The sequence below is a fragment of the Morone saxatilis genome, unplaced genomic scaffold (assembly GCF_004916995.1).
Source record: "Morone saxatilis isolate NCDOM2014 unplaced genomic scaffold, NCSU_SB_2.0 Contig11, whole genome shotgun sequence".
Taxonomy (NCBI): Eukaryota; Metazoa; Chordata; class Actinopteri; family Moronidae; genus Morone; species Morone saxatilis.
The window spans coordinates 17068420-17084179 of NW_023339663.1; the positions used below are offsets into that span (position 1 = coordinate 17068420).

The 15760-nt window shown below is 40.1% G+C and overlaps 1 protein-coding gene across 1 annotated transcript in view; it reads right to left on the reverse strand.

Annotated features, from left to right (window-relative positions):
- kiaa1549lb (KIAA1549-like b) overlaps nt 1-15545 on the reverse strand; it is a 57361-nt gene extending 41816 nt beyond the window's left edge. The window contains exon 1 of the mRNA XM_035682187.1: nt 15222-15545. Within this exon, the coding sequence (XP_035538080.1) occupies nt 15222-15444 (223 nt within the window). The 5' untranslated portion in view covers nt 15445-15545. The remainder of the gene's footprint in view (nt 1-15221) is intronic.
- Between the last annotated feature and the right edge of the window lie 215 nt (nt 15546-15760).

The following is a 15760-nucleotide window of genomic DNA, read 5'->3' on the forward strand; positions in this document are numbered from 1 at the left end:
AATTCTATCAGGGATAGCATAACAGTCATTTTATATGCTGCAGTTTTTTCACTGCTAGGTCATGATGTCTGATTATATGCCCAACGATTGCAATATAATTCACGATTAGTCATAATGATCATTTTTACATCACAATTTCATTTTCACTGAGGAAAACTATTAAAATCCCGACGATGTGACAATTGTTGGAGTCTGTACCAATGTTTTTTCATACAGAGAACAAGCTTTGTAGACCAGGGCCTCTCTGCAGCACTGCAGTACTTCATTATAATGCTGTTTTGTCACATTTTACCTTTTTTGAAATATATTTGGGGCCTTTTACTGGATAGGACAGCTGAAAATAGACAGGAAAGGGGAGAGGAAGTGGATGACACACAGCAAAGCACGTTTTACCTTTATCAGAAAGTAGCAACTTCTTGCGATTTGGATATTGCACTTGGCCACATTGCAATTTTGATCATATTTTCATTAATTGCACAGCCCTAGAAACAATGACTGTACTTGATCGATTACTAAAGATTTTAATTTGTGAACGCCTCATACAGTACAGAACTACAAAATAATTATCACTAAAATTAATAATAATAATTACTGCAGAGTGACCTCAGTGAAGGGTTGAGACCTGTAGTCTGCTATTCAAAAGACCAAAATATCACAGGGAAGGTAGGTGAAGTAATGGCGTGGTCACTTGTAACAGTGTGAACTAGAAAAAAATAGACTGAACAAGACCACATGAGTACTCCAGTATCACAGTTGACTTTGTAATTGGGCCCTTCAGAGGCCCAATTAGAAAGACTTCAGAGGAAGTCAAAGCTCATTCTGCCAGGTGAAAGACTTATATGTCCTCTGCCCTCTCGCACAAATGTGAGCTCTTACTATTCCCATAGCAATATAAAGGTACAACATGCAGCATTTTTCAGTAGTTGTACATTCTCATTAAAGTAATTGTAGTATATTAAATATAATTACCTTCAACTAGTTTTGAATGGAAATTCAACATGTTCTGCTAATTCTGTTGCTTTCTGTAAAAATGGTTGTAACTTGTTGCCCTTCCTTGGCATTCCTCTCTGTGTGACTGATTTGTAGAGCATGAAGAATAAGACCTAATAATAATACTTAATAAGTAATGAATAAACATTACAGTAAACAAACAGTTTACGAGAGTTTACTGTGTGTGTGCTGGATGCACAATTGTTTCCTTCCTGAAAAAAATACAACAACAAACAGCATCATTTAAAATGCGAGCAGACACAAATCTCGTAATGGTCTCATTTGTTTATGATAATAATGCTAATGAAGCCAAATTATTTTACATATTCATGCTAAATTTCTACACATGGCATCTTGCACCTCTGGTTTTTGACATTAATGTCATTAAAGCAAAACTGTCTCTGCATTTACTGAATAAAGTGACTTTGATTCTGTCACAGCGACACATAGTTCATGTATCAACCAAATTGCCTCTGGAGTGTATTAACATATACATGACGCAAAAGAATACCATTGTGAATTGCAAGTGACATAACAAAGACATATTGCAGCAGTTGCCGCACTAACCATTAAAATGAAACCTAAACTTGACCTTGATCATACATGCAGGGAGGTGAGCAGCTTTGGTAACGATTTTACTTTCATGATGTTTCTTGTGATTAATTATTGCATGTCTAAAGGCTTGAAGTAATTCAGTATTTCACAAGAAAAAAGCTGAATTTGAAAAAAAGAAATTGGAAAAATTGTCATCATAATATTGTCTCTTGTGATTATCTAATGAGCTCCTGAGCTCCTCCCAACCCCCAGACTGGAGACCGCTACCATATGATACTGAGCAGAAGCCCTGGCTCTGACCGTATTTATTGGCTACGATGCAGCAGAGGTTAGCCGAGGCATGAGGAGGATGGAGGAAAGAGGACAAAGAGGGATAACAAGGTGGGATAAGCCTGTTAAGCTTCTAGGATCCCCTCCGAAATCCACACTTGAGTCAAGCACAAGAATGTCAAAATGTATGTAATACAATCACAATGCGCCATAATCTGAGGGTCACTACAAGCAGCTGGCCACAAATTGAGTAGCACGTGTTTTACCTGGTGACAGTATTTGGAATTTTTGGGATTCACATTGGTCCCCAACCAATCATAGCTTGTAGTTTTTCATAGCCTGTGTGATGTCACTGGGAAGGAGGTAGAACAAGAATGTAAACAAACAATGGCCTGTATGATACTGGTGTTCGGAAATGCCTAATAAAAAGAAAGAACTGTGACCTTTCCTCTCTTTCTTTTGTCAGAGCGCTGTGAAGTGTCCCAGATGAGGCAATGGTTGTCGTCCACTATGATACACTACGCGAGACAAAAGAATCAATTGTACAGCCTGACATCCATTTTCATTACCGACACCCTTCTGTATATCTGTCGGGTCGAACTACTACTAGTACTTAAATACTTTTTTGGCCATTTAACTGCTGGTTGGCACAAAAAGAACTATCCCTAGCGCTGGGAAATTGTGCAGATTATGAAAGTGAGTAACATGAACAACCTTAGCTCATGCATCTCTGGAGTTGGAAGGTGCCCACACTGGGAGCCACTATTTAATAATATGACCACTGGTTGTGTTTTGCAAGTGCTGGTGAGTCAGTGAGAAATATTAAAATGGCAATAACTTGTGCAGTGCAACACAGTTATAAAAATCTACAAAAATATAGCTGCTCTTCTTCTCTTGTGACCAGCAAAGAAACGGCAAATCACAGTTTACATTACACCTCCTTTTTGGGCACATTAGGAGACACCGATAATAAGAGCAGAGAAAGTCTTACAGACACAGTTTTCAGGTGAGAATGAAAACACAATATGGCTGCATTATGCAGTCCACCACAGCCGAATACCAATTCAAAAAACATGTTTCAGCTGCAACACTGACAGTGTTAATGCTTCAAACCACAGGGATCATACATTCAACCTTGACACTTGACACACAGTCAATGCAAACACAGAGATCACCACCTCTTCCAGCATGCAGCATGATGGATGAACTCTCAATCAATGGCCTCGGCTACATCCTCAATTCATCACAACAGCACAGGGCCAGCAGCTGTGTCACACTGCAGCTGCTGATGCCATTGTGGCCATGTAAAAACATTCTAGCCTGTCTTTAATGAGTCTCCTCATTTTGCAGATATTTACACTAGGGCAGTGGTGTGTGTGCTATAGATACACAGGGACCTATCATGTTATATGTTTCAAGGGCCATTGCAGCGTTTTTACTTGTTTCAAACGTACATTACATTACATAACCATTCCCAAATCATGCATGGAGTGATTTAGATTTTTTTATTTCTGTAGTGTACCGTTGGTTTTCTGAAAATCATCTTATACTTGCTCTTTGTTCTACTGTCAGGTTACTCTATTGTATATATATGTCTGTATATATGTATACTGTTATATATTGTAGTTTTTTACACTTTTTTTTATTGTAGCAACTTCAGACTGATGTTTCATGTCTGTTTTTCCTCCATTTTGAAACGTTTGCAGATATGCAATTAAAATAAATAATTTAGAAGTAATTATGTAGCACTCAGCTGAGTAAAAAAAACAAACATCTATTAAGCAAGTTAATTATGAGAACAATTGAGAAAACAAAGAGTGCATAGAGGGCATGTTCAAAGTTAAAATATGTAGAATCTAAAACCATGAAACCTGGATTGTCAAAGGCTGTGATCTATAAATCTTTAAATAAGAGAAAGGAGGTTTGTTAGAAAGTAGCACCAGGGGCGAGACCTGACAGTGAATAAAGAACCAAATGCTCAGTGGACAGTGAAAACACATTTTGCTTCTAACATCCAGGCAGAATAATTTACTGTAATGGCAATTGCAAAATCAATGAATAATACGTTCAAATTTGCTTTGGCAGAAGGAGCACAAAAAACTAATGTAAGTCTTGAATTGTAATATTGCTTTTTTTACATACTCAACAAATAGAGCTGGGTCACTATGTGATCAACTTGACAATGTCTTTTTTGTAATGACTGAGATGTTGGGTCCAGCATCAGCACTACCTGTTGTAGCATTATGGACCATAAAGACCATTTCAGTTTAAGGTCCTGTGCTCAGAGGTAGACAGCTCATTAGGATTTGTGACAAGTGTTGGCGATTAACAGCTGAAGAGAAGGAGGGCAGAACTAACAATGTATTCTCTGTTACAAGACATAAATGTAACAATTCCAAATTGTCACATTTTTTATCAAAAGAAGAGGTGGGAACTCATTCTTGATCTTTTAAGTTCAGTGTGTAAGAATAAGAGTTGTTGTGTTTTCATTACCTTAGAATGAGCCGTTTTTATCTACAGAGGGAGAGGGTCCTCTTCCACGGAATCCGTCATGTTGGACCGCCATGTTACTACAGTATCCCAGAATGAGCCATCCAAACACCAGCTCTAGATAGGGCCTTTTGCGCTTTAGTGGCCACCGTGGTTTCTCCTACATGTTGAGGCCCAGCGGTTTCAGTTGGTTGCAATCTACAACTCCACTTCTAGAAACCACTAAATCCTACACACTGGTCCTTTAAATCTGTATATTTTAAGGGCAGTCTCTACTATGGCCATCAATAGATGCAACACGTTATCTTTAAAGTACAGCACTTTAAGCACTTTATTTGCATTTTAGATACTGAGAAAAATTTGCTTTCGAATAACATAAGCCTGGTTAGACAAGTTTGGGGGCCGTCTGGCAGTACAGTAAAGAGTATTTACCATCCGCAACATACACTGCACATCAAAACACCAGCACCCTTTCCTGCCTATAATGCAGCTGGTGTTTATTGCCCAGAACTGTCTCCATGATCACTCATTTTGTCAATATAGCTGATAGTACAGCTCTTGTAATTAACCTGTGTGACTTTGTCATCATAAAATAGTGACAGCACAGCACCGTTTACCAGCTTTACAAGTGTAACATAAACAGTGTGTTTGTGTTCAGATACTGTAGACATAGTCAACGCTACTGTTGTATGATGTATGATTTTGCAGTTGGTAAAACAGCACAGTGGGCTCTCCCACAAAAAAAGAGTTGCATGGTCTCAAAGGCTTTTAAAATGAATGAATACATATCTTCATTCAGGCTAGAAGGTACCAAAAGAATCCCCAAAATAGACAAAAAACATAGTCAAAGCTTCACTTCTTTTGAAGTACAAGGTTATAAAGGGAGTCCTCACATTTTCTATAAGAATTTATGGTGTGCTAAAAACATCTGTTGCAAAAGAAAAATCTTCTAAGAGATAACTTTAGCACTCATCTGGTAGTGTGGGTCAACCAGAAGTCCATCTCAAAGTCTTAAAGTTCATAAGTATAATGGGTTTAATATATTATTCATTTCCCCACTTTGTTAGAAATGCAGCTCTCAGAGACTATTACTGAAGATAGTTATTGCAAAGAACAGAGGACATTTTTCAATATAGTAAAAGCTTGTCTACTTCAAGGCATTTCACTGATTCTACTGGACGCCATTCAAGATGTAGGCGGAGAAATAATGCAAACTGGTGGAAGTGTCAGAGTTCAGACGAGGCCATCTGCTATTTCTTGTAGTTCAGACTGTGTCCTTATTTAGATTTTAGACCAAGATTATATACCCACTCACAGTAGCCCACTGTGGTGCTGCAAATTTATTCCAGGCAAGTTTAATGGTGGGCAGACAGATACTATTAAGAGGATGGACGTCCCCTTGGGGCCCATCTTTTCAGAAATGGTTTATCCAGCAAGGCAAGGCAAGGTAGCCTCCTTTGAGCAGGTTTCTTTCACAATGAGAACTACAGATCATGTCATATCAAGATTGGGACATTTAGCATAAAAAGGTAAGATTGTTGTTTATAAAAGTTGTATGGATGCTACTGTATGTTTCACTCGCAGTGGTTCAATAAGATTGTAGATTGTAAGATTGTAAAGATGTATTATGTTCTTTTGCTTTTTTCAGTGTTCCTTAGAGGAAATTGAAATAAATGGATTTTGTGATGTGATGTATCTTTGTCGTAATATCTTTTCCCTGTGCTTTCACTCTATTTTATGTCTTTTTTGTGTGCAATTTATTGTATGTTCACTTGTAATTGGCTGCCCTTCAACATGCCACTATTTTTAGTTTTTTGATACATGGTTTCAAATATTAAAACTTTTTATTCCATCAGTTCTTCCTTTACAAAGAGTGTCTGTCTGTTCATATCAACCTGAAGCTGCACTTCTTTGTCCTCCTTCCTAACACACTTACCTCTTGAATTGGATATTCTGTCATTCTTCTAATTTGAACTTGAGCACATCCCTATCCCCAAATACGGCAACGTTTAGCACGTGCAACTTAATGGGTGCCATCCATGACTCGTAATGACATCCACTGTCAAGGAGAGGCCTGTTTCCTAGGTGACAATACCATTACTGAGATGTATGTATACCATGAGGTACCATGATCTAATCCTACAGACACACTGTTGACCTTCACAGGTAACAAAGAAACACTGAATCAGAAACAGATACAGTCACACTCTAAACTGCATTTTACTGATATAGTAGCTGTATTGTAGTACAATTGTTAATATAGTTTGTTTGGTTGGTGGGTAGATGAAAAAAAGAGACATTCATTGTGGTAATTTAATTATGGAGCTTTAGGTCTCCTGTGCAATATATCAGATGTATTTCAGCTTGGAAAATATTCACTTGATATTAAGAAACAAATTGAACATCCAATACAGTAGCTCCATAATTTATTTATTTTTTTAATTAAAACAAAAGTAATATTCCCTCTCTGCAGAAGGTTACAAAGTGCTGAGAGTGGCATGTTATGACACAGATCACACAAATCACAGACGTGCGACTACACAAATGCTGGGACAATCTCTGAGGATAGACTAATAAAATACCCATGAAGGATGAAGAGAAACTAATTCTGAAGCACACATAGACATTTGCTACAGATGGGTATAAGCTGGAGCATATGTAAAGACCTTGTTTGTGTGTATGCAAAGTGTTAGTTCTCCAGAGGCAGCGGAGCTACACACTCGGATTATCCCAGTAATGAATTGGCCTGAGGGGAACAGCCAGTCTCATTTTAAGACTTAAGGGGTGACTTCAGAGCACTAAAGTAAGGGCATAAATCAAACAAATGCTATTTGTTATAGATTTATGAATGTGCATAAAAGTGAGTGCATTTCAATATGTGTTTTGTGTATGTGTGTGTGTGGCTGCAGAAAAAAAAGAGTAAAAGAAAATTGTTGTCCGTGATTGAAAATGTATGACAGGGTTCTATTTTTACATGACTACAGTTCGGTGTACTCAAATTTCAACACTGTATGTCTCACAACATACCTTATTTTAGTTTGTGCAGGTCATGCGAATTACCTCCAAATCTGGTAAGAGTATAAGCACTTAAACCACTTTTATATCCTGTCAGGAGAATATTTTTAAAGAAGTAAGACAGCATGATTACTGATTAATAAGATAGGCTTCTAAAACTGTTGAACATTTCCTTTAATGCTCTGAGTTCAGCTTAGCCCTCCCCAGTACTCGTGATGCTTCACTAACACTGTCATCGTTGCATCCGTTTTCAACCTGCTTCACTAAAGCTAGAAATCAGCGAGCTGAGAGAACCCCTGAAACTGTGATGTCACTGGGATTTAAAATCAAAGGCTTCTCTATAGACCGTGAGTGGAACACTGATGTTTCAGAGCCATACTATACCTCAAACAACCTTTCTCTGCCTTGGGCTGAGGACACTACATGGGGTGACGTCATATGCTGAATTGGTTGTGAGGAATAGAGTCTAAGATGCACTGATATTGTCGACTGTTATATAATAAATTCTTTCTGAAATTAATATGACAAAATAGAATATTTCTCTGATGGATATCACTACATGGCAGGAAGTTGTATGTAAAATTGCATATATACTGGATGATACTGCATGTTGTGCATTCAATCAGAAATGTCTTAACATGTTATACAAAAACTCAACAAAGGTTACACAGTCGCCTATGTTCATTTCATAATGATGCAATTCTATTGTAAGTCGACAGATAATGAACAATGCCAGTCTAGCTCCAATTTCTATACAATCCAATTAGAGCATACAACCAAACGGCATATTTACATGACAATCTAAAAAAAGCTCTGATAGTTGTGTTCATGCGAATTCTCCGACTGGGAAAGAGGTCACGTACCAACAATGTACCATTCATTGGTTATTTTCTACATGAACACTGACTCAAATGACTACATGTAATGTGAAAGAGGTTGTTTGCAGTAAAAAAAAAACCACAAAGAAGCATCGACTAACTCTAAAGCTCTATGCAGCTCAAGTTAACTGTTTACATTTTATAGCCACAAATTTACTGTATAGACGAATCCTAGTTAGGCAAAAGTAGACAAGGCGCACCTCTCCTGTAAACCTGTATATTACACTGCAATGTATGCAAAGGATTTCAGTTTTCAAAAACCAGAGAAATCTGTCTCATGAGATCCTGTAGGTTTACTCTGCCACTGCATTAAAGGCGCCAGCGCTTGAGAGCGCAACACGTAGAGATCGGCCCACTCTAAACATGTTTCCAGCAGCTCCAAGCACTTGAGCACTTTGGCAAACAGGCTCATATAAACCCACTGTACACCACTTGCCTAGCCCCAAATGGCAGAGAAAGTTAGCTAGTAAAGTGCCGCCCAAAACAGGGCAAAAAAAAGAATGAATGTTGAGCTTCCTTAGGTGGACAGAAACACGACTCCAACGGGACAACACTATTGTTTTATGTCTGATAGATTTGTAAGTAGTGAACTATTTTCTAGCATGTCAGCAGAGATAATATTTATATAATTATAAAGCATTACGTCAATGCTGTGTGTCTATCAGGTAGCCAAAAAACCATCAGTGCAGCTTCATTTTCCAGTAAGATTGCTGCACATTGATTGTTGAACAGGACTTACTGGGTAACTAGAGTTTCTTGCTAGTATGCGTTGTGTGAGTGTGTGCACGTACACTTTGCTGGCTGCTAAGCATGCAACATTGTGAAGGCTCAGTGTAATGAATGTGTTTGTATGTCTCAGTGAGCTCACATTCCCTCCTCCAGCGGTTCAAAGGGATTAGCTCAAATGCCACAGTCCACAGTGGCATCCGTGTGAAAAAGCAAAGCCTACAGCTACACTTAACATTACACTTAGCATTTCCATTTATAACAATAGTAGACAAAAACAAGATATCATACAATGACACTGACACCATCAAATGTGACTGGTGACCCCGTCTGTGAAGAGGCAAATCTCCCTCTCTCTCCCTTTCCTTCTGTCTTGCTCATTTATGCACACCACAGATCCTAAATCCTCGTCTGATCCAGCCTCTCTCACTTCTGGTAAAAATCTTACATCTTACAACTTTCATATCTTTCTCTTTCCCATGAAATCACTCAGTGTTACAGAGAATGACTTCCCTTGATCAAACATGACAAAAACCACCAGAGTCAAGGCCCCTTCTGTGGCTCCCAAGAGGTGCATCTCTGGAATACCTTATAGAGCTCTCTATCCAGAAAATTAGACTTTAAATACAATATTAAAGAACTTCTAAAGGTCCTACACACCCCTGTTCGAGCATGATCCAACTCTTAGTACAATTAGCACCTTTCAGTGCTGTTTGTTTGTCAAAAAACCAGAGGCCAAGGAAATACACATTAAACTCAGGAGGGGATCCAAATCACAGCGAGGATACACAAATAATTTTTCACTTTCGTTAACACTGTGAGAGGTTTATTTAATACAGGCATATATAGTGGTTGTACTTGCAGATTTGCATATCATAGAAGGGTGGACTACTAGCTTGGTGGATGTCTTTGCTCTATGAGTGCCATTCCGAGTTCTCAGTTTTGTTCTTGACATGTTCCTGAAAATCAGGATAAACTTATATATTTGTTTAAAATTGTAGTATCCCCTTCCACACATTTAAGTAAACCGTTAATAAAGCCAGCCCCATAACTGTTCTAAATTGTTCTCTAATCCCTGACAGACAGAACAGATCCTTTCTGATTTCAGTTTATTCTAAGGTTAGTTACCAAGCTTGCATTTTCATTTAGTTTAAAAGTTTTATTCTGAAAGGTCACAAAAGTGGATTAGCATACTCACAACGACAAACAGCATTCTTACAATTCTGAAAAAAAGGCTATTTTCCTTTGCCTTTATATCTTGGTTGCCTCAGTGAGTTAAATTAGAGACATTACAACAAGTTGTTATATATTCATTCAAATAGATGGAGGCAATCTTAAGAACATAATGGGATGTTCTTTAGAATCCAAAGAACCTACATTTCCCAGAGAATCAGGCCCCTCATGTTTGTCTTCTGCTGTGGTCCTGTGTGATGTGGTGTGATGAACAGTGGCCTTGTGTGGAGCTGTGTGGTGTATTATACAGCGTGTCCCAGTAAATCAGGCAGACTGCTGTCCTTCCTCAAGCAGCGACAGCAGGGCCAAGCCTTTGTCTGCCATCAACCTGCACCAAACCGCCAAAACACAGAGAGAGACAGGCAAAAGAACAGAGAGGCACAAAGGTACAGAGAGATACTGGAGGGAAACATGGAGATAGCTCATACCACACACACACACACACACACACAACACAAACACAATATTCCCTGATTGCACTGAACTGCACAAGGGATAATACGAGGCAGATGGTCCAAGATACTAATTAGAAGCCTGTTTGCCTTACTTATCATTACATCTATGTGTTGTAGAAGTGTTGCCTGCTTTGTTTACAGCAGTGAATGAGAAAAAAAACTGCAAACCTTTTGACTTTCTTTAAGATGTGACAGAAAAAAGAGCCCTGTGAGTAAATTAAAGCGGAGATGTATAACAATGACTATTCTTTTACTCTCAGAAGGATTGCCAGTACTAATATATTTTTAATTACTTCATGACACTCTGTTTCTGTCCTTTTAGCATTTTTATTTCTGGCATAATGTTGAACAGAACTCACACGGTCTCCCTGTCAAAACATCGGTGCAGAACAATATAGATGAACTGTGAGCAGAATATAAATAAGCCTTAAAAAAATCAGCACTGGTTTTTGTAAATTGACTTTTCAATTTGGTCTTGCATCACGATTGAGGGCAAATCAAATTAAACATTCATCGAGGCACAGCTGAGGCTCCACCTAAGAAAACACCATCTATCTTGACGCGCGCACATGCACACACCACAAACATGCACATACATCTTAAGCCCTCCTGACATGTTTACCCACAACATAATTAACTGCTGTACAGTAAATCACTGAAATGAGGTGAAACGAGGGAAATCATGTCCTCTGTGCGCTTCTGAAAACCCAGAGCTCACGCAGCAGACAGGTCATCAGACCTATGGTGAGTCATGGTTGCTGTTTTTTTTTTTACAAACCAATTCCTGGAAGTTTCTAACATTAACAATTGTGACGGTCCTGAAAATTGTTAATCGAGACAGAGTGGAAGAAAACTGCAAGGTACCGAACCACACAAAACAAGAAAAACCACAGAGTGTTGTGATGTGCAGCTCCCTGGTCCATTGACGCACACATTAACAGTCGCTTTATGGGTAAGAGCCCCAGACTGCATTGCAAATAGGAAATGGCTTTGAATCTTTCTGTCATGTCTCCTTTCAATGAATTCCTAAGCAGGGAATAACGACTGGCATGCAGCACAGGGATAGCATCTCACACAGCAAAAAGGTCTGCGAGGTTAACCCCTGTCAAAACCAAGCTGTCAGCACTCATAAGCAACGGGGCGAGATGTGGTAGTGGGAGTAAACAAAGCTGACGTCAGAGGAAAGTCATTTGATTGTGTGCAGCAACCAAAGATGCCTTTGCTTAGCCCGTCTTCTGTGTGTCCTAGAGCTGCTGCTGAGTATAATTTTTCCAGCTGTGTTAATAAGAAAGCAATAAACCAGACAAGAGATTCTGGCAGTTAATTAAAGATCAATCGAACTGCATGAAAAAGCTTCTTCTTTGCAGCCACATTACTCAGGATATCCACGACACCCTGCACTGTCCTCTACTCTACTGACGGCTGAAGGGTTTAAGGGGGAAATGGTTACTGTTGGGCAAAAATTGGTGTTCCCATAGAAACCACGTTGTACTGATTCCACATGAGAGGAAGCTGTGTTACCAGCTCACAGCAATTGAGGATGTTTTTCATTCAGTAAGCACACACACACACACACACACACACACACACACACACAAAGCAGTGTAGTCTGACCAATACTGCATTTAAAGTTTTGGGCCTGATACTGATATCAATGTCTAAAAAATTTAGTAAAGATGAATTGGCCAATAGTAATTTCCTACAACACCTTAGATTTGTTTTGTTTTTTTCAGTTTTTTTAAGAATTGCATCCAAGTATCCAATATACATACTGAGCAGGACATTTTACAGTTGAAAAATCTACTCCAAATTGTAATGGTGACACTGAATTCTTACCTCAAACCTAGTTACACATTTCTGTACTGCAACATCTTGTGACTTATCGGCCGACATATATACAGATACTGATGTATCCGCAGTAAGCTAATATCAGTAGATATATGGGCCTGGCCCATTTCTCAGCACAGCTCTAGTGTTTAGTAGTTCAGCCACTGTGCAGGAGCAGCCAACATGATATTGAAAGTCAGCCCAGACTGCATTTGAATGAATTTGTGAAGATATATAGAGGAGGAGGAGTGCACACTTCAACTTTGTAATGTATTATTTATGATTGCTTGCCTATCATGGTAATCATATTGTGAAGACTGTGAATGTGAATTAACGACTTTGTTGTCTAATATAACAATACAAAAGCAATTACTAAGTCAAATTTGTTCCACCATGAAAGGGACAGAGCTTTCCCCTTACTATGTGATTTTACCCACCTAAAGGCATATCATGATGTATGATCAATATTAGAAGAAGGCCTTCCGGTCATCATGATATTTATTCTTATGGCTGTACCTCAACTCTGCCAGTACTGTCTAATACCACTGCACTTTGTTTCCAAATGTAAAACCTGTATAGCTCACTGCATAAGATCACTGGAATAATGCTTTTAAGGTAACATGAGGCCAGGGATCACTGTGGCACTAAAAACTGAATCACTGAATGAAAAAAACCCCCACTGGATTTCATAATGGTGTTGACAAAGAAACGGTCTTAAACCAGGATCATTAAGGTTGGTATCTGCACTGATTGGTTCATCCCTAACTATCCTGAATAATATGTCCCATTAAAGATCCAAGGAGATTTGGAATAAGCCAAAGCTTAGAAAATACGTTCAAATCAAAAAAGACTACTGAAACATGTATACAATTTGATTTAGGGAGAAGGCAGAGGTGTGTGCGAAGTTAAGAACTGGTACCTTGAATGTAAAGGCATATATAAAGAGCAGTGTTTTTGTTTGTTGGGATCTTTGTGTTGCTGAGGATGATTTTCATTTGCCCAAGAATTATCTGTTTGAAGAATTTAGTCAAAGAAACCTGATTTGTTTTGGTTGTCTGAAGGTAACATGTTGAGTTGGCTCTCTAATGAGGAGGTTTTTGTTTCAGTGAGATTTATAGAAAATGTTCGGCAGCTAAGACAAAGACACAATGGGGCATTTCTGTTATGTAAATGTAAATTATTTGTGGCACTTCACATGATGATTCGTCATGTGAACATCCTGTATATCCATATTCTTGCAGGGCACATTAACAAATCAATCAAAATCCAGAGGGCAGTGATGAGAGTTGCTCCTCTCCCTAATGTATTAAATTACATCCCAAATACAATGAAGAAGACAAACATGGTGACTGTAAGAGAACCCTGGATCATTTCTTTGGAGCTAAGAGTATGTCCTCCATTTTTTTCAAACCAGTAACACTATACTGACAGCACACAGACTATCATAGACGCCAGTGTAAAAGACCACAGAAACCAATCTTGACATAGGTGAACACTATAGTGTACTCTTTCACCCAATTTGTACTGTATGGCTCAGGTGCTGCTACTGCTGGGCTCATGTGTTTAAGAATGGATGTGCTGACTGTGAGAAGGAGGAGGTGGAGGGAGGAGGAGGAGACTCTGCTACTGTAGCAGTGCATCAGCAGAGGTGAGACTTACAGCCACCACATCACAGTTTGTAGACTGGATAGAGGTGATGGGTCTACTGTTGGATACACACACTTAACATACTTGCAAAGAACATGTTTTTTTTGTTGTTATGTTCCCATTCGGGGTTGTACCCCCCCAGAAAAGGTGATGCAGCCAAATGAGTGCACATGCAGACATTAACTGTCTCTTGTAGCCCATTCTTTAAGCGTTCATGGTTTGAAGGGCAGCTATGTCGGCCAGCCTTACCCCAGATGCCTCTCATGCCGCCAGAGACAGACAGACCTACAGTGGGCTACAGTATGTGTGTCATTAGTGCTGACCCAGATGCTCTGAAACACTGACTGTCCTGTGACTGCACTGCATTCCCAACAATACCTCCCTTAAGCTAATTTACAGACTATAATAATGTTTTAACCTCTGCATTGAAAATGCAACCAAAAAAATGACATCAAATTGCAGAAAGGGGGGGGGGGGTTAAGTTGACATGAGACATGACATGGGAGACAAAGTTGAGGTTGAGATAGCTCATAATGAGCCCAGCAACTGCAGAGGAGGAACCTGGGTTCAAAGTCTGACTGGGCTGTGCAATCTGATCAGAGAGACAAAAAGAGTAGTGTGGCTCCAGGCTCAGGTGGAGAGATTAGTAGGTGAGGGAGTTACATCACATAAAGCAAAAAAATAAAAACCCCTGCGCAGTCCAGCATCAACACCATCTCTCACACACACAACATATCATGTCAGTGCGGTCAGTGATGGAATTTAACCCTGAACAATGGCCATTTGGACACATACCCTGACTGCGCAAATTGCAATGCAATAACAGCCTCCTGCACACAGCATATGCAAAGAATCTTATAGGTTGCCTGGAGGGTTTTTTTTATTTTTTCCTCTTTCTCTTCCCTAAAATAATGACACTGCAAGCTATTTAAGCCGACCACCGCTCCGTCCACACAGCCTGTGAATCATGCACCCAGCAGCAATACTTGTGCGGATTACAAAACGCTGCCAGTGCGAAAACAAAAAGATCCATTTTCCACCCGATGTGCTTTTAACGCTTCACAATAGATGCCACTCGCAGTGGAGCACTGGATGTCACAGGCACGGACCGGACAGCTACGGCGGTGTTGCTTACCCTCTGCGGCCAGAGCGCACCGGACAAGAAGTAAAAGCATTCCCACAGACAGCAGGCAGTTCGCGAGCATCCCCGCTGCTCCGTTGCTCCGCCACCTGGTCCTCAAACACCCCCCCTCTCCTCCGGCATCCGTCCTCCGCGGCGAGCACCCACCGGGTTCCGCTCCGCCGGCTCCCACCACGTCGGGGTGACCCGTCCGCCCACTCCTCAAACCGGGAGCCATATCCAGTGGATAAGTTGCTGAAGTTTCGGTCGTAAATAATACATTGGATCAATCCTCGTGTTCGAACGGGAAAAACAGCGGTCCCGCGGTCTCGTCGTGTGTCCAGGGCTGGGGGAGACCAAAGGGGGGGTTGAGGTGGGGGGTTTGGGGGGAGGGTTGTTGGGAGAAGCGGCGGTTTGAAGGATTAAGGAATGCGCCCTATCGCTCGCTCGCTCGGTCACCCAGCATCGATCGCGTGGGCGCAGGGCGGCGCGCACACTTTTCAAGGTTTGACATTTAGCTGTTCCAGACCTGACGCAACTCCAGATGGATCGGC